This window comes from Ochotona curzoniae, unplaced genomic scaffold (genome assembly GCF_017591425.1).
Source record: "Ochotona curzoniae isolate NIBS_2020 unplaced genomic scaffold, NIBS_Ocur_1.0 contig_3527, whole genome shotgun sequence".
NCBI classification, from domain to species: Eukaryota; Metazoa; Chordata; class Mammalia; order Lagomorpha; family Ochotonidae; genus Ochotona; species Ochotona curzoniae.
Window position 1 is genome coordinate 158,602 of NW_024465897.1, and position 19,284 is coordinate 177,885.

General features: G+C 42.2%; 1 protein-coding gene across 1 annotated transcript; it reads left to right on the plus strand.

The window, feature by feature from the left end:
- Window positions 1-211: 211 nt before the first annotated feature.
- On the plus strand, window positions 212-17,687 carry LOC121157561 (solute carrier family 22 member 9-like). Its single transcript, XM_040981847.1, has 9 exons — window positions 212-610; window positions 1,491-1,594; window positions 10,707-10,861; window positions 10,968-11,136; window positions 12,126-12,249; window positions 13,997-14,112; window positions 15,240-15,454; window positions 16,206-16,314; window positions 17,480-17,687. The coding sequence occupies exons 1-9, from the start codon at window positions 212-214 to the stop codon at window positions 17,685-17,687; spliced, it is 1,599 nt and encodes a 532-aa protein (XP_040837781.1).
- Window positions 17,688-19,284: the final 1,597 nt, after the last annotated feature.

Consider the following 19,284-nt stretch of genomic DNA (forward strand, 5'->3'; position numbering starts at 1 on the left):
AGAAATTTAAACAGCGGTGTTTGTGAGCCATTGGTAATAATCCAATCAGAATGTTTCCCCGCCTGCTTCCTTGGAACTTTGAGGCATCACCGTTCACACAGACCTGTCCGGGTCAGGAGGAGCATTGACTAAGGCCATTTAGTGAAACCACACACTTTCTGTCTTTGCTCTTGATCTGCCTCACGTCCCTGAGCCAGTCCTTGGAAGCACAATGGCCTTCAATGACCTCCTGAAGCAAGCTGGAGGCATGGGGAGATTCCAGATCCTTCAGTTTCTCTTTCTCACAGGCATATTCACTATAACTTTCATTCATGTCCAGATGGAGAACTTCACTGCAGCCATCCCTGGGCATCGTTGCAGAGTTCCCCTCCTAGACAATCACACTGTTTCTAACGACACTGGGATCCTCAGCCAGGACGCTCTCCTGAGAGTCTCCATCCCGCTGGACTCAAACCTGAAGCCAGACAAGTGCCGTCGCTTCACCCAGCCCCAGTGGCAGCTCCTGCAGCACAATGGGACTTTCTCAAACACACACGAGCCAGACACAGAGCCCTGTGTGGATGGCTGGGTGTACGACCGCAGCACCTTCGTCTCCACCATTGTGATGGAGGTAGGTGATCCACCTTCCTCTCTTTGAGTGCCTGGCTGTGATGTCACAAGTGGCACAAATCATGAGCATGCTTCAAGCCTTCAATTGCCATGCGACTGCTTAGTCTTCGTTCTTTCCACGCATGGTAATTGCCTTTCTATTAATTGCTGAACTCCTGTACAAAATAGAGAGAACTCCAGTATCACAGTGCTAGGATTCATGAAGCAGATCGGTCACTCACACGGTGTGTTACAAATGTTAGGCTGAGTCAGTGATCTAAGCCGTGATCTGCAGTTAGAAGCCCCAGGGAACTGAATAGAACCGTGATGCTCATTCAGGTCCCAGGACACAGCATCTCAAGTGAAACTCAGGATTCAAGCTATTCTTAAATGTCCCCAATCAGTTCTCTGTGCGAGCTTTTAACTTTTTTTCTCTTTTAAAAAAAGAAGTGACTATTTTATTTATTTGAAAAGCAGAGTTACAAAGAGAAGGGGAGAGAGGGAGGGAGGAAAAGAGAGACACGAGAGAGAGAGAGAGACTGAGTTTTCCGTCTGCAGATTCCTTCTCCAAATCACCTCAACTCTGAAACTAGGAGACGTGAATTCCATCCGGTTTTCCCATGGAATGACATGGGACCAGGCACTCGGGCTGTCTTCTGGTGCTTTTCCACACATTATCTGGGAGCTAGATTGGAAATGGTGCAGGAGGCAGCTTTAGCGGCACTCTTCCTTAGAGTTTGAGGGCAGACTTTCTGTAGAACGATGCCCAATCTGAGACCTGAATGGTGAAGTGGAGAAGATACGAGTCTGACTTACTGATACTTGCAAGTGAAATCAGGGGTTCTTGATCGGGTTATTCTGAGGGATCCTAAAGTCAGCTGTGCCGGTTCCTTCTCTTACAGTGGGACCTGGTGTGTGAAGCTGAATCAATGAGTTCAATGGTTAGATTCCTACTCATGGCTGGAATGATGTTGGGAAACATCATATTTGGTCGTTTGACAGACAGGTGAGTGTGTGGTTCACTAATGGGTGATTTCATCAGCACGTGAGCCATTCATCCATCGTGAATAATCACTGCACATTATGCTACCTTAGAGCTCCCTGCTGTTCAGGAATCCACAAATACCACTCAGCATTGGCAGCTCACTGTGGTGAGCGCTGCTTGTAAAAGTGTGAGTACAGGACACAGAAATGATAGCTCTGCAATACATGGGTGGGTTTCAATAGAGGCTTATGGAGAGACTGAGAATAGCACACAGAAAGATGAGAAAGAGTTAATTATGGGAATAAAGTGGCAGGTGTTTCAAGTAGTAGCATTCAGCTTATTTGAAGATGCAGATATGGAAATGAGTATTGCTAGCATTGGCCAAGGTCACTGTGCTCTGTTGTTGTTGTTGTTGTTGTTGGTGGTGGTGGTGGTGTGTGTATGTGTGTGTGTGTGTTTGTGTGTGTCTGAAAGAAAGAGAAAGGCAGAGAGCACTTCATTTGCTGGCTCATTCTCCAAATGGCCATTAACACACAGGCTGCGCTGGCTGAAGCCAGGAGTCAGGAATGCCATCTGAGTGATGATAACTCAATTACTTGGTCCATCATCATGGATTTCCAAGACCATTAGAAGGAAGTGGGATCCTAAGTGGAGTAGGCAGGATTCAAATTGTCAGTCTGATGTGTTAAAAAGCAATGGCTTAACATGCTGCGCTATAGCACTGACCAAAGTGTGTTTAGTGCTTCTTGAAGTCAAACACTTGTGGTGTGTTGCTGTTCAAGGTAACACCTGGGGAGTATATAGAAATGTGCCATTGTGGGTGAACTGAAAAACATGCCACTATATGGAATCTTAGTTCTTGCAGTTTTAAAATTAAAAAAAATAATTGTAGGGAAAGATACACCAACTACTGTTGTGACCGTGGTGTCAGAGATTTGGAATATCCTGTGTCTGACAGCACCTCTTCCAAAATAGTCAACTGTTGCCAATGCTAATAACATGTAACTAGAAGGACAGGAAGGAATTAAGGTCCCCCTCTCCATCTTCCAGCATCATGCTGTCTATGGTCTCAGCTGCAGTCTGATACATGTATAACCACAAAAGTGAATGCAATTTTAAAGAGTTGAGAGGAACTATCATTTTAAATAGTTCACTAGCGTTGAATGCCACGAATGCCATGAGAAAAATATAGAAAAATAAATTTTGTTGAGTCATAGTATGGCAGCAGTGGGCGATTTAGAGGGGCATTGTGGGAGATGGTAGTGAAGACCTACATGAATCTGAGTGGCTGCCATGCCCAGGGCAGGATGCCATCCTCAGGGCAGGATGCCATGCCCAGGGCAGGATGCCAGAGCCCGTGGAGCCCTCGATTCACTTCTCCACTACTTCCTGTTGCCAGCTGTTCTCGTCCTCGGACTTCTTCCAACAACTTGTTAGAATTTCTAGATGTGCAGAGACAGGCACAACCTGAATGGATTACCAAGGGATGTTGGAAACTGACACTGAAGTGGCACCCAGATGAAAATCCTGGGAATAAAGCAGAGGCAGAGATAAAATTCAGTCAAATATAGCATGTCAAGAAGTGAAGACACATTGCAATATGCGTCTTTACTCTTAAATAAAAGAAGGACTCCCAATGAGACTGTTAAATATATCTTGACCATAGGATGTTGAACTTTCTACCATTGTCTATACCTGCAATGTCAGAATACACTTCAATAGCAGCATGATGGACTGGGGACTTGTAATATAGGAGAAATTATGAGGGTGGGGGAAAGAAGAATGGGAAGGGTGGAAGGGAAATCTCTAAGCCTGTGGAACTGTGTCATAAAAAATAAAAATATCAGTCAAGTATTTGATGTGTTTTCAGATTAAAAAAAAACATGGCATCCATGACAAATGTGGCAAAGAATGATTAAAGGAGGAGGTGGCTGGGGTCACTGTTACCATCTGAGTTTGGCTTGCTAGTTGTTCAGCTAGGCAGGCATCTGCTGCTATTGAGCTTTTCTGAGAGCCAGTCTGAACTCTTCTTAGACAGGAGACATCCTTAAGAATGCAGTCCTGAGACTACGTCTGTTTATGTCTACCTGCCGTAGACAGGATTTTTTTTAATACAAGTTGTCACTGTGTGTAGATGACGTGATTTTATATGTGAAAAATTCCAAGACTTTGCCCAAAAGCTTTTGAGCTAATAAAGATTCAGCAAAATTGTCTTATAAAAAACCCAGTGTAGCATTGTTATGCATCAATCATAAATTATCAGAAAAGGGAATAAGGAGAGCAATTTCCGGAGTCAACATGATGGTTTATCACGTTAAGCCTGCTGTCTGCAATGTTGGCATCTCAACAGATTGTCGTTCAAGTTCCACCGTTCCACTTCTGACCCAGCTGTCTGCCTGTATGCTTGGGAAAGCACAGGAATACAAGCCAAGTGCTAGGGTTCCTGCCACCCACACAGGAGATCCAGATGGAGTTCCTTGCTCCTAATCCAGCCCAGACTGCTGTGATCATTTGGGGAGGAAAATAGTAGATGAAAAACATCCCTCTTTCAAAAGTAAATAAACCTTAAAAATAATGAAAATAGGACCTGGAGCAATGGTTTAATAGCTAAATCGTCACCTGGCAAGTGCTGGGATACCACATGGGCACCAGCTCGTGTCCCAACTGCTCTAGTTCCCATTCAATTTCCTGCTTATGGCCTGGGAAAGCAGTAGAGGATGGTGCAACATCCTGAGACTTTGCTTTTGTATGACAGTTTTGGAAAAAACTCCTGGATCCTGGATTTGGATTGGTTTAGCTCCAGCTGTTGCAGACATTTGGGGAGTAAATCAATGGATTAAAGATCTTTCTCTGTGTCTCTTCTTCTCTCCATAAATCTGATCTGTCTTTCCATAAAAATAAAATAAATCTTGAAAAAATATTGAAAGCAATCCATTTCTAACAGTTTTTAAAATTTACCTAAGTTTTAACCAAAAAGGTGAAAGATCTCAGTGAAAAGTCATCGATTAAAGAAATTGAGGAAGGCACAAAGAAATGGAACGGCATATCATGTCCATGAATTGAAAGAATCAATATTATTAAAATACATATATTCCACTATTTTCAGTTCTCCTGTCAGATTGGTTGGCTATACAAGCGTGGACTCAATTTTGGGGTTTCTATTTTGTTCCGTTCATCTTCTTTTTCTGTTTATGTACCCATACCAGATCATTTTGATTAACACTGTATTGAGGTGTGGAATTGTTATTCCCTGAACTTTATTCTGTAAGATAGCTTTGGCTCTTTCACGTCTCTTGTGTCTCCAGATGAACTTTCATTTCTTCTTTTCTATTTATGATAAGAGTGTCATGGGGATTTTGATTAGGATCCCATTGGGTCTGCATATTACTTCTGATAATGTGGATATTTTGATGATGTTGATCCAGAAGCATAGTAAATTTCCCCATTTTTTAAAGATTTATTTTATTATTATTTTTTATTAGAAAGGCAGATATACAGAGAGGAGAGACAGAGAGGTAGATCTTCCGTCCAATGATTCACTTTCCAAGCAGCTGCAATGGCTGGAGCTGAGCCAGTACTAAGCCAGGAACCTCTTCTGGGTCTCCCACATGGGTGCAGGGTCCCAAAGCTTTGGGCTGTCCTCGACTGCTTTTCCCAGGCTACAGGCAGGGATCTGGAGGGGAAGTGGGGCTGCCGGGATTAGAACCGGCGCCCATATGGGATCCCGGCGTGTGGAAGGTGAGGACCTTAACTACTACGCCATTGCACCAGGCCCAATTTCCCCATTTTTAAAAATATATTTCTCTATCTCTTTTTTTAAAAATGTTTTTTAAATTTTCATCATAGAGGTCTTCCACATTTTTGGGGAAGTTTACTCCATGGTATTTTTCTTCTTTTCTGTGTTAAAGGTGGGTGTAATTAAGTTCTTTCTCAGCCATGGAGTTATTTGTGTATATTAGGGCTATTAATTCATGTTTATTGATTTTGTATCCTGCTGCATTGACTTATGAGTTTCAATAGTCTTTTTTTTTTTTTTTTTAAGATTTGTTTATTTTATTGGAAAGGCAGAACCACAGAGAGAAGAGGTCTTCCATCTACTGATTCACTGCCCAAATGGCTGCTGTGGCTGGAGCTGAGCTGATCTGAATCCAGCAGGCAGGAGCCAGGAGACTCTTCCTGGTCTCCCATGTTGGTATGTGGTCCCAAGGACTTGAGCCATCCTCTGAAGCTTTCCCAAGCTGTGCATTGGGAATTGGATGGGAAGTCGAGTAGCTGGGACACAAACTGATTCCCATACAGGATCTCAGTGCTTTTAAGGGGAGGATTAGCCAATTGAGACATTGTGCTGGGTTCCAATGGTCTCTTTACTGAATCTTTTCTTCTCCGTTTCATGACCAAACAGGGATAATTTTAATTCCTCATTTCTGATTTTAATTCCTTTAATTTTTTTTTCTTGCCCAGTAGCTATGGTGAGAACTTCTAATACTATGTTGAAGAGCAGTGACAAGAGCAGACATCCTTGTCCAGTTCCAGATCTTAGTGGGAAAGAGTTGAGTCTCCTTCATTCGATACGATGATTGTGCTGTTTTTTCTTTTCATTTATTGCTTTGTTTCTGTTGTAGAATGTTCATTCTATGCCTATTTTGCATAGGATTTTTTTAGCATGTAGTAATGTTGGATTTTATGAAATGTCTTCTCTGCGTTTATTGAAGTGATCATATGGTTTTTATTTTTAAATTTATTGACATGGTGTATCATATTTAATGATTTGCATCTGTTAAACTATCCCTACAGGATTTATCTTTATATAGTTTATATGTTAAACCATCCCTACAGGGACAAATCCCACCTGGTCTGGATGAACAATCTATATGACGTACTACTGGATTTTGTTGGCTGTTATATTGTTGAAGATTTTTGTGTCTATATTCATCAGGGCTATTGGTCTGTAGTTCTTTATTTCTGTTGTGCTTCTATCTGACTTTGATATTAAGGTGGTGCTGGCTTCCTAGAGTTTGGAAGGATTGCCTCCATTTCTATTATTTGGGATAGCTTGTGAATGATTGGCTTAAGTTAGTGAAACATTTGGTAGAATTAAGCAGTGAAACCATCTGTTCTGGGGTTTTCTTTGTTGGGAGGGCTTTGATTACTGATTCAATTTCCATCCTGGTTATAGGGCTATTTAGATTATTAAATTCCTCATGATCAGTTTAGGTATATAGTGTGTCCAAAGTTTATCTAATTCTTGTAGGTTTTCTGATTTGTTGGCTTACAGTTACTTGTACTAGTTGCTGATTATTCTAGGTATGTCTGAGTTATCTGTTGTTATATTTCTTTTTTCTTCTCTGATTCTGTTCATTCATACCTCCCCCCCCCCCCACATTTTTTGATTATTTGGTCTAGTGGAGAATCTATTTTGTTGATTTTCTCAAAGAACCAGCTCTTTGATTTGTTGATCTTATGCATTGTCCTTTTGGTCTCTATTTGGTTTGTTTCCTCCTTTATTTTGGCTATTTCTTTTTTCCTGATAACCTTGGGAATGTTTTGATCTTGTTTTTCTTACCTCCTTCAGGCACATGATTTGCATGTTTAGTTGGTGCTTTTCTTATTTCTGAACATAAGCATTGTTTGAGGTGAACTTTCCTCTGAACACTGCCTTGGTCATGTTCCCTAAGTTTTATTTAAATTTTTGAATTATGTGGTACAATTTTATATAGACTGGGATTCCCTTCCCAAACTCCCACCCCCAAATTTTTCCCCATTTTACCACAATGATATAGTCCTCACAAGGAATCACAATTCCATCATTCTCTTACTTAAGTGCACCCCAACATTGCTGGTACAGACAATGTCAGACAGTCCAGCATCCCATTGTCTACATATTTCCAACAGTTTCTTTGGGAATCCATTTTTTTTGTCTGGAAGCAGGAATGAATGTAGCATTCTACCCCCACATCTGGATATGGTGGACCCCAGCACTCCATTACTATATACATTTCCATATTTGAGAAGCCATGAAACAAGGTCAACAGCTGGTGTGAGTTAGAACAACAACAACCACAACAATGATAAAAACAAATTACAGCACCATGAAAAGATGCACCACTGAGTAACCAACACATGGGTGACAAAAAGGAAGCACAAAAGTCTCTTGGGAAAAATTATTCCATCTGCCAATATGACCCAGCTAACCGCTCCTAGAAATATACCCAATTGAAATGAAATCTGCATATGAGAAGGAGATCCGTAATCCGTAGGTAAAATCTGATTTGTTTTCTTTTGGGGACTCTAGGGTTTCCACCCCATAATTTCTTCATCTGCAAATGATGCATATTGTTGCATCAACTTGATCCAATGTAGATATGCTAGTGGCCCAGACTGATGCGGTTAACACAGGAATGAGGAGGGGAGTGTCCATAATGAGGGCATTCCAGTAATACAAATGATAGCACCTGAATCAAGATAAATATTACTCTTAGCACTACTGGGGTGTGCCCTTAAATCAGAGGAGTTCCTTTAGACTGATAACACAAGTGGGTAGCACCCATCCTCAATTCCAAGGACAAGATAGGCACAGAAGCTGTTTTTGGAGGACAGAAGAACCATACACAGGAAAACCCTGGTTTTCAATCCCAGTGGTGGTAGAGACCCACATGCTCTTTATTTGCAGGGAGGGGGAAGCAGGCGGTCAAAGTACTCTCTTTTCAGTCAGTCTCAGTAAAACAGTGTCACTATAGAAGTAGCTAGTCCAGGAGGAAGACAGTGGCAAGTTTGAAGCTCTCTTGGTACCCACTGTCACGCTCAGCTTCCACCAAAGGCTGCAGCAAAGCCTCCAGCCATGCTAGAAGGGGTGCAGGAGATTGCAGCTCCTCCTTTGGGCAACTACTCTCAATCCCCCAGAAAGAGCTGATCAAGGAGCATGAGGTCTGGGAGGGTACTGCTGCTTGGAGTCTTGGTGGTAGATGGACCCACTTGTGGCTTGTTGGTGGGGAGTGTCAGCTGTTGCTGTGCCTGCTCTCGTTTCCAGCAGTGGTTCCATCTGTCAGAGGCAATGGTGTTGAATGAAAGAGCAGAGATCCTTGGTCTCAGGGGACAAATGCCCTAGACTTTGTACCCCAGGGTGGCACTTGTTGTTGGGGTGCTGAAGTCAGTCAGCCTGAAGGGGATCCAGAGGCCAAGGATGAGGATAGACAGAAGGCTTTGGCTCCTAGGGCAGTAGAGAGGTAGGTAAGACCTCTATCTTAAGATGCCAAGATGTCACTCATCCACCACAGCCTGGCTCTAGAATTTCGTGGTGACATTTCATATGCCTCTGCAAAGTGAAACTGCTATGCTGATTCCGGGTGGCTCTGAAAAGGTGGTTGTAGGCCCACTGGCACAGAGTCTACAGCTAGGTTTTCTGCCATGATGGGGCCCTGTTACGACTTCCTTGTCACACTGCCTGCTGCTTCAGGATCCCTTAGGTGAGGCAGCCAGGCTTATGGTGGCTGATGTGAGAATGGACATGTTCTGTCTTTATGTATCAATACTTCTCCTTTTGACTTTCCAGGTTTCCACCCATTGCTACACCATCATTTCAATAATCAAAGCCATCTTTGCATAGATTTTATTCCTTTTTAGAAAATATTTATTTTTATTTGGAAAGAAAAGTTACACAGAGAGGAGAGGCAGAGAGAGCTCTCCCATTCACTGGTGCACTCTCCAAATGGCTGCAATGATTGGAGCTGAGCTGATTTGAAATGAGGAGCCAAGAGCTTCTTCTGGGTCTCCCATGTGGATGCAGGGGCCCACAGACTTGAACTGTCTTCTTCTGCTTTCCTAGGGTATCAACAGACAGCTGGATCAGAAGTAGCAGCTGGGACTTGAACCAGTGTTTATATGGGATGCTGGAGCCACAGACAGAAGTTTTGCTTGCTACACCAAGGCCTCTACGCAGATTTTATTTAATTGAGACACAAATTTTGAAGTGAGACATATATTGCCATATGAACACTCAGAGTAGAAAGTATTTAGTAGTTCTGTCATGTGAATGTGCTCAGAGAGCAGGCATGATAGCAGAGCAGGTATTCTATCTCAATGTTTGCCAAACAAAAAATTAGTTATAAATTATGTAGAATTGGCCCAGGGTGTTTTATATTGCTGCTTATACAAAAGTCCCCTTTGCTAGAAACCCTTGGGACAGAATTCTTCCTCCATTCACGTTTTAATTTTCCTCTTTTCTGCTCCTCCACACTCACCTTAATGCTTTCCTCTTCAAACTGTCTTTAAACTTCTTTGGACAATGTGGACAGTGTGTAATCTGTTCTAAAGGAAACCCATTACCAAAGGTCTACAACCTATGACTCAGCACACAGAGGCTGTTGTGAGGCTCATCAGCTAATCTGCTGGGGCATTGCTCTATGGATTTTGTTTTCACACAAGTTTTGCCATGGTCTGTATTATGCAAGAGTCCCAAGTGCAGACTTAGATCCTGCGTTGTTTAACCAGGGATGCCATATTAAAACGCCATACTCCGTGGCTTACACAACAGAAATTGACTTTCCTGCAGTTATGGAGGCAGGGGAGTTCAGGATCAAAGTCCTGGACAAGTTGGTTTATACTGAAAGGCTCTCTTCTTTGGCTTGTAGCCAGTTGCCTTCTCCCTGTGTCATTAAGGAGGTGAGTGAGACAGAACAAGAGAGCTCTTGGGAGTCTTTTTCTTATATGGACAATAATCCCACATGCGGGACATAGCTCAGGCCCTCATTATCTTCTAAGGCTGATTTCTGAACATGTAAATGTTGGCAGAGCACAATTCCTTCCACATATGTACCAAGACAATGCATAGGCTTTCTTCCTGTTAAATATATAATGTTGTACAAGGGAACTTTATAATGGGTTAAATGTCTCTATAATGCAGCTGGCCTTATATGGCTTCAACTGGGGTCAAATCTATTGGTGAGGGACTGGAAAACAATCTTCAATACCAGTAGCCATTGTTTACCAACAAGGGTTGGTTACTTCTGAGGTCTGCTATTGATAAAATGCGGGTGTTTTACTGTTAACACATCCATTACATTTAAAAAGTGTGCTTTGTTTTTGATATTTTTTGCAAGCTACCATTCCCATTCTCTAATCTGTCCCCATTTCTCAGGTTTGGGAGGAAGTTAGTGCTCACATGGTGTCTCCTCCAGATGGCCATCGCTGATACCTGTGCAGCTTTTGCTCCCAGCTTCCTCATTTACTGCTTACTGCGCTTCCTGACTGGGATGTCTGCTACGACCGTCATGGGAAATATTGTTATGCTTAGTAAGCCAACACTTTGGATCTTGGGCATTTTCCAAGGCCTTGACTTTGGCCTTGAAACTGAATCTTTGTATGAAGTGAAAATCCTCCTCTTTGTGTTTTCTTTCAGTTATAGAGTGGACATTGCCCCAGTTCCAAGCCCTGGGAATGACATGTGTGAGTTCCGCTAGTAACCTTGGACAGGCAGCCCTGGGAGGCATAGCTTATGCTATTCGGGACTGGCAGATACTCCAGCTGATATTTTCGGTGCCATTTTTTGTCTTTTTTGTATGCTCAAGGTATAAACTTCCTCTCTTCTTTTTTTTTTTTTTAAAGGCTTTTGAGGTGCAAGGCACATGGCAGCAGGAACCATGGACTCTACTGGGCAACACTTGATCCAACACTTGTTCTGCTCATCTGTGCCCCATGCACACTTTGAGGAGCACAACTAGGTTGCCTGATCATATTAAGAACATGCAATTAAAGTATAAATTCAAATCGTCAAGAAACATTTTTCTACTTGAGAGGGTTGGGACTGGTGCTCCTACCCTCTGCTTCACTCCCCACATGTCCTGAGCCAGGACAAAAACTAGGAGCCAAGAGTCAGAAATTAATCCAGGTTTGCCATGTAAATGTCAGGGGTCAGATTACCTGAACCATCATAGGCTGCTATTCAGGGTATGCATTAACAAGAATCAAGAATCAGAGTCAGAGTCAGAGTCAGGCACCCTGAGGTGGAATGTGTCTGAATCAGCTTAACAGACTAAACACCTACCCAATACCAAATAAGTTTTATGTAATAATTTGTGTATTATGTGATTTTTGGGTGCCTTAGTTACTCTCCTTTGTGATTATGAAGCTTATGCTTGAGAGTTTTATTTTTCCTTTGCTTATTGGATAAAATATACTATTAAAATTTTGACATAAATGTCACCAAAAGATTGCATAAGGCACAATAAAGACCTTTTCACTGTATATCTGTGAAATTTTTAAAGACTTTTTCACTGCATATGTTATGAAACATAAAATTTCATAAGGCATAGCATACTTGTGTTTGCTGAGACCAACAGCTGTCCTGAATAAAGGAAGAGCAATATTACTCCTGGTCTGCATTCCCTGCCATTAAGGTGTACTACATGGTGAGGTCGTCCTTGCATTTTCCTAGTAATGGTGCAAGAAATTGCAAGATTATATTCCCTGGATAAACAAATGATGGGAATTAGGATAGGAAAGAAATGTTGGGTTCTATGAATGAGAGTTGACTGTGCACTTTTTTTCCTTTGATCAGGTGGATTGCAGAGTCTTCTCGGTGGTTGATTGTTGTCAACAAACCTGAGAAGGCCCTAAAGCAACTCAAGAAAGCAGCACATAGAAATGGGATAAAGAACGTGGGAGACACCCTAACTATGGAGGTAAACAGGGAAGGGGGCTGGCTATGGGATTCAAGAAGAACATAGCCTGATGTATGCACTTGGTAATGTTTATTGGGTAAATAAAGGGTGGGAGCATAGGGTCTGGCATGGATCTATTTCACTTCACTGTGTCAGCCTTCAGAAGATATAAATATTCACCATTTCACTATTGAACAGTCAGTGAAAGAGAGCGTGCTGTTCAGATATTGGGTTAAGATATTGTATTCAACAGAGGTAGAAGGTAATTATTATTAATAGTTGTAGTGATTGTGCATCAATCTCATTTTACCTGGGAAAAAGCAACAAGAACAAATCCGTACTTTCATGTTTATCACACTTGGGCCTTTTCTTTCCACAGGGAAATAAGGCCCTTAGAAGGAAGGGTTGGTAACATGCAAAGTAGAGGTTAACATATTTTTTTTTTTGTTTGTTTGGTCACATCATCTGTCCATCAAGAGGTATTTGCTGAGCATGTTGCTGTGTCAGGTTCTGCACGACTCGAACATATGGCAGTGACCACTGTGGTCCCAACCCGTGTTTTGTGGTGTTTGAATTATTCTACTTGTATGTTTCTAAGGCATGGCTGAGTGACAATGACTCAGAGAAGTCTTTTCTATTTTTCTATTCAGAGTTCAGAAAGAAAAATATCACTAAGGACCTTAAAAAAACTCATTTATCATGTACTATACATATAAATCATGTGTTGAAAAATATTGTGCTGAGCAGGGTGTTTAGGAATTACAGTGGAAGCCATAGTCCTGGGTTTTAAGAAACATCCACAGAAACAGGGAATCTCTGGTTTGGTTCTTGCATCGCTGAAACACAGCAATCATTGGATGGCAATTTCCTATTCACCTCTTCCTCTGTAATCATTGTCACGGTGTGATTCCCTGAGCGTCACTCTTAGATACCTCATGATGAAGAGATGAGGCATCTTGAAAAGAACAAAGCAACACATTCTCAGCAGTGTAAGAGTCCACATGTATTGCATTGGATCTCTCTTCCTTGTGGACTTTTTCTCCACTTGGCTTTATGGCATTCTTTCATTTGTAGAAGTTAGTAGTATTTGGAGAATATTGATAGTATCTGAGCAGTTAATAAATTATCAAATACCTGGGATGTGAAGGACATCATTTTATAATCGTGTACGTGACCTTGTGTGTGTGGCATAGGAAAATCTTAGAAGACAAATGTTATTTTTTCTCTTTCTCTTACATTTAACCTTATTATTTTTCAGAATTATTTTAGGTCATCAGTCTGTTTATAGATATGTCTACCCCAAATTCCTTGATTTCACTCTGGTCATCTCATTCACAGAGACACAGCCTGCTAGGCTTTCCCTCAGAGGCCAAGAGAAAAGCTAAACAAACTCTCAGGAAGTTTTTTCTTGGAGATATTTTTTCCTACAATGAGCAGTCAGCTGAGAACTAACTCCAGGGATCACCTCTCTAGTCCTCTGTCGTGAAAGGAGCTTTGAACACTGATCCAACTGACTCTACACTTACTTTCTATCCAAGCCTCCAGTGTTTTCAAAATCCTGAAGCCCTCTTGCTGTATTTGAGATATCCTTGTCTATGCGTAATTATCCCAAGATTCCTTCTGCTTTTGATCACTTTTGCACTCATCAATGCTTCTTTCACACCTTTATTTCCCACCAAGAGCAAGAGAGGTCATTAATACCGTCTGCAGCGGGTGCTTAGTGCTCCTTCAGGGGTCATCACTGAGCCGTCTGTCGTTGCTTTGGAAGGTTGTGAGGTCCACCATGAAGGAGGAGCTGGCAGCCGCACAGATAAAGCTTTCTCTATGGGACTTGTTCCGCACATCCATCATGCGGAAACGTATCTTCTGCTTGTGTTTTGTGAGGTAAGTTTCACACGGTGCAGGAGGAACACAAGCCAGGGAGACCTGAGCCTGGGATGTAAAAGGGCCATGTGCTTGGCGGAGCGGGCAGATGTGGGGAGAAAAGATGAGAACAGATGAGACCTCTTATATGTTTGAAAGCAATTGAAAGAAGCACAACACGATTGGGAAGCTTTTTATTCTACATCTCCTACCACGGCCATCACTACCCAGGAGGGTGATTTTCAAAACAGCAAAGATTTTGCCGTAAGTATAATTTTTGGTGTGTTGGCTTTTAGTAAGGATAAAAGGACAAACAATGGCACCTGGCGCGGTAGCCTAGTGGCTAAAATCCTTGCCATGCTCGTGCTGGGATCTCAAATGGGTGCCAGTTTGTGTCCCAACGGCCCCACTTCCCATCCAGCTCCCTGCTTGTGGCCTGGGAAAGCAGTCGAGGACGGCCCAAAGCCTTGGGACCCTGCACCCGTGTGGGAGACCCAGAGGAGGCTCCTGGCTCCTGATTCCTGGCTTCAGATCATTTTACCACTGGCCATTGAGGCCACTCAGGCAATGAATCAATGGATGAATCTTTCTCTCTGTCTCTCCTCCTCTCTGTGTGTCTGACTCTCCATAAAAATAAATATATGTGTTTTTAAGTACAAGCAATAAAGATCACAAATGTATATTGCCCAAGCTAACATGTCCATCAGCTCACATGGTTATTGTGATGCATGTCTTTGTGATAAGAGCATGTAAGATGCATTCTCTTAGCAAAAATCCTGAATCAGATACAGTGCTGCTAGCCATCATCTGTCAAAGTGTCATGTCACGCTTCTAAGCAAGTTTAACAAAAATATGGTCTGCACATGATGGAGAGTGAATGCCTAAGCAGCACTTAATTCAAAATATTGAAAAATTGCAGATAATTCTATCAGCTAGGATCTCATGGCCCACCTAATAAGAAAAAAGCTTAAAAACAAAAGGTGTTTTAGCATAATTTTAAAACAAATGTCACATAAAGTATTTTCTGTTAAAAAAAAGTCACAGGTTTATGCCCTAACATCCATGACTGACTGACTAGACCAATAGTGTCCTATTTGTGGCTCTAGGTTCCACCCCCGACACCATGTATCTTTTTTGGTTCCTCACAGATTTGCCAACTCCACGGTGTTTTATGGCCTGAGTCTCAACATTCATCACTTGGGGAACAATATCTTCTTGATACAGGGTCTCTTTGGATTAATCAACATCTTGGCCAATTTCGTTGCCCTTTTGGTTATGAATCACATAGGCCGTCGAATAAGCCAAGCGGTGCTCTTGTTTCTCACGGGGATCTGCATTGCTTCTGTTACGTTTGTACCTGATGGTAAGGAAAGAGGCCACGTGGAAGGAAGGAGATTATCTCACCCTTTTCCTCAGCTATTCCACTGATCACACTTATCCAGAGTCTGGAGAAAAAGAATTGGGTCGTACGGTTCTCAAAAGCCATCTGTGATTGTAGGGCACAGTCTGTCATTCAGTTGCTGGGAACAGTCCGTGGTTGGCAAAGCTCAGTGTGAACAAGTGGTTGTCTTCATCACATCCAAGAAACATCTGGAAATTGGTGCCACTGATTCCTGCTACTTTCTTGAGCACATCCATTTCTCACTTGCCCCTGGGCCAATCAAACTTGTCATTATGTGTGACGATGTTGCATACTCTGAGGAAACAATATTGTCACTACCTCCACCTGAGCTCTTTTCTCTTGCTAAGCCTCAGGGACAGAATCCACGACTCACAGTTGTGTGTCAGGGCACCATAACTGCAGCCTTGGCTTAGCAGTGTCTTCTTGACTTCAAGGAATTAAAGGTCCTTTCTTTTTATGCTGGGTGTAAATGTCCAGTAGGAACAAGGTATGGAGAGGAAGGCAGTTTAAGCAGACCTTCATACTTCCCTGGCTCTCCTGTTCCCAGTCCCTCGTTCCCTCCCTCCCGTCCCTTTCTTCAACAATATTTGCAGAGTCATAGTTTAGTTCAGTCTCGTCACGGGCTCAATGTCTGTGTTTGGTGTTTTGGGGACAGTGATTCTTTCCACTGTGTTTATTTTTGTTTTTAAGTATTCCTGGTCTTTTTCTCCAGAAATGGAGACCCTGCGTGTGACACTGTCTACTTTTGGAGAAGGAGTCAGCGTGGCAGCGATCCTCTGCTCTGTTACCCATGCAAACGAACTGATTCCCACTTCATTCAGGTATAAAATCTCAGGGATACTCAAGGAGGCCAACATGGATTTTTCTAACTCCTTGAGACTTACACAATAATGTAGAAAAGTTATGTAGACAGCAATTCCGATAGGCACATTGCAGTACTTTTAAAGGGGGGCAAATGTAATGTATTATATAGATCAAATTCTAAGACTTTCTTTTCCTTATTTTTTGAGATACATTTTCAATTTATATTGTAGTGAAAGGCTTAGTGCTTCATTATGTAAAGAGTCCAACAAACACAAAGTAAAAACAGTACTGTTTGGTTTGAATACAGACAGGCTATAGACAATATTGAAATAAAAATGTCAGTATCAGTCATGCAAAGTTTTTCTGCAGTTTTTATTCCTCTCTGCTCACTACCACAAATAAGAGAAAACTTTTTTTTAAAAAAGATTTATTTTTATTATTTTCTTATTGGAAAGGCGGATATACAGAGGGGAGAGAGAGAGAGCAAGATCTTCCATCCGATGATTCACTCCCCAAGTGAGCGCAATGGCCGGTGCTGTGCCGATCCGAAGCCAGGAGACTCCTCCGGGTCTCCTGCGTGGGTGCAGGGGCCCAAAGCTTTGGGCTGTCCTGGACTGCTTTCCCGGGCCACAGGCAGGGAGCTGGATGGGAAGCGGGGCTGCCGGGATAGAACCGGCGCCCATATGGGATCCTGGGCATGCAAGGCGAGGACCTTAACCACTTGTGCCACCGCGCTGGGCCCAGAGAAAACCTTTGATATTTGTCTAACTTCAAGCATGATGATCTCCAGTTGCATCCATTTTGTTGCAAAAGTCACAAATTCCTGCTTTTTTTTTTATGACTGAGCAGTATATTCTGGGACATGAGCTGGTGTCCATGTCGGATTATGGCACCACAGGGAGAGGATTAGCTTGATATGCCACTTTGCCAGTCTCATATCCTGAATATTTTGTCATGTGTCCATTGGCCATTTGTATTTCATTATTTAAAAAATGACTACAAGAGTATTTTGAAATTACTGAAAATGTGTTTGGTGTTCTTGAAAATATTTGCTATTGAATAATAGAGTTTATTTAAAATGCAAGATTATAGCGTGAGCAGCTTGCATCGCATCTTCCATAATAAAAGAAAAATACTGAATCATGACATGTACATATGCATTTGTGTTGTTTGCATCCAAAGGGCAACAGCTTCAGGAATAATTGCGATTGCTGGTAACACTGGGGCTGCCCTGTCTCCCTTGGTGATGATTCTAAGAACATATTTTGAACCGTTGCCTTGGATCATCTATGGAATCATATCCATCCTCTCGGGCCTCACTGTCCTCCTTCTTCCTGAAACCAGAAACAAGCCTCTGCCCGACTACATCCAGGATTTGGAGAATGAGTGAGTGAACCCACTCACTACCTGTTCTGCCTCTGTGCCACAGATTTGAGACAAGAACAACAAACACCAGGCTGGGCTGCTGTTCTGGCACAGCCTTGGACCGGGGCCTGTGAACCTGGCTTCTTTTCATGTGACCCATGGCATTGGCTTAGGATAGCATCACTGCATCTCCCACTGACCTCCATCATCCACAGGGGCTCTCTGATCCTCTAGGCCAGGACTGGCCAGTTTGCCCCTGTAGGACTAGTGGTGAGGAGCCCAAAATAAGGGTTCTTCTGTGGTGTCTGTGTTGATGGGATGCATACATTCCTGAAGGTATTTAAAAATCATGTCCCAAATCTAATGCTGCATCTCAACCCCTAGACACTGACTGTCCACAGCTCAGAAATTATTATAAGCTGTCTGGAACTACAGAGTCTGCAGTTTGCTGAGCAAATGAGGGGAGAGTACATGCGGGATTAGGACTTCTACTACAAATGACACTACTATGGAGAGCAGCTGTTGTGTTGCCTGGAAGAGTCCTTCCTTCTGGATTTCATTAGGAGGACGCGTTCAATAAAGACAGGAAAAACATGGCAAATAAGATAAAAGACTTTGCAAATGATTATGAATTGGTTAGGACCGTCAATGTTTTGTGGGCTTCCCTGTTACGTCCAAGGAGGTCACTGAAGAATGGCAGGATGTCTGAAGGCCAGAGGATAGGAATGGTCAGATCTGCTTTCCCAGCCCCTTTCAGAGAATTCCTTAAATCTTTAGGCAGGGGTGGTGGTTTCTGCCAAAGCTTGTGGGTGAAGGATGAGGGTGCTTGAGGGAGCTGCCATCTCCATGGACTTCCACGGCTTGTTTATTTGCTTGTGGTTTTGATTGTGTCTCTCCCAGGAAAACGACCTCAAGGAAAGCACATGGGGAAGACACCACAGACAAGGTGACACGGCTTTAAGGAACTGCGGCAACTGATGGCTCACAACAGTGCAAGAGATGCCGAGAATGCTTCGATGAGCCACCCCGGGAGAAGCGATACGTTCCTGCAGCAGGAAAGCAAGGACTTAATTTACAGTTGTTTTACCAAGTTACTAATATAAATTACCAATAATTAATCACTGTAAGAAGTTGAAAAGGAATCATGATTTCGATTTCATGTTAGGCCACACAGTTGCCCACAGCCCTAACTTAATTTATGAGAGAAGATACTGATTTTTTTTTATTGGTTGTTTCCCATAAGTATAGTTGTTGATGTTGTATCTTATTACATGCATTTTTTTGTTTGTTTTACTGAAATTATGTAAAATTATACATTTTTTTTCCTAAGGAAAAAGATCAAATAAACAAAAATTGAAGCATCAAAATAATCTTTTTTTTTTCCTGTTTCACAATACAGTTTTTTTTTAACTTTGTTTTAAATTATTGTCATCATTCTATGGTATAGTTCCATAGGCCTTGGGATTTTTCCTGCCCTATTCCCAAATATCCTTATCTCACTACTGAATTCTCCTATATTATTACTATAGCATAGCTATTCATAAACAGTCACATGCTCATCATTGCGGACATGGGCAATGGCAGAGAGTCCAGCATCCTATTGTCAAGATAAAACTAATAGT

What these genes read in the sequence shown, in the direction of transcription:
- LOC121157561 (XM_040981847.1), top strand. Translation starts at nt 212, where the DNA reads ATGGCCTTCAATGACCTCCTGAAGCAAGCTGGAGGCATGGGGAGATTC. An exon ending in TCTCCACCATTGTGATGGAG is followed by an intron (nt 611 to 1,490) that starts GTAGGTGATCCA and finishes CTTCTCTTACAG; the next exon opens with TGGGACCTGGTGTGTGAAGC. An exon ending in TTTGGTCGTTTGACAGACAG is followed by an intron (nt 1,595 to 10,706) that starts GTGAGTGTGTGG and finishes CCCATTTCTCAG; the next exon opens with GTTTGGGAGGAAGTTAGTGC.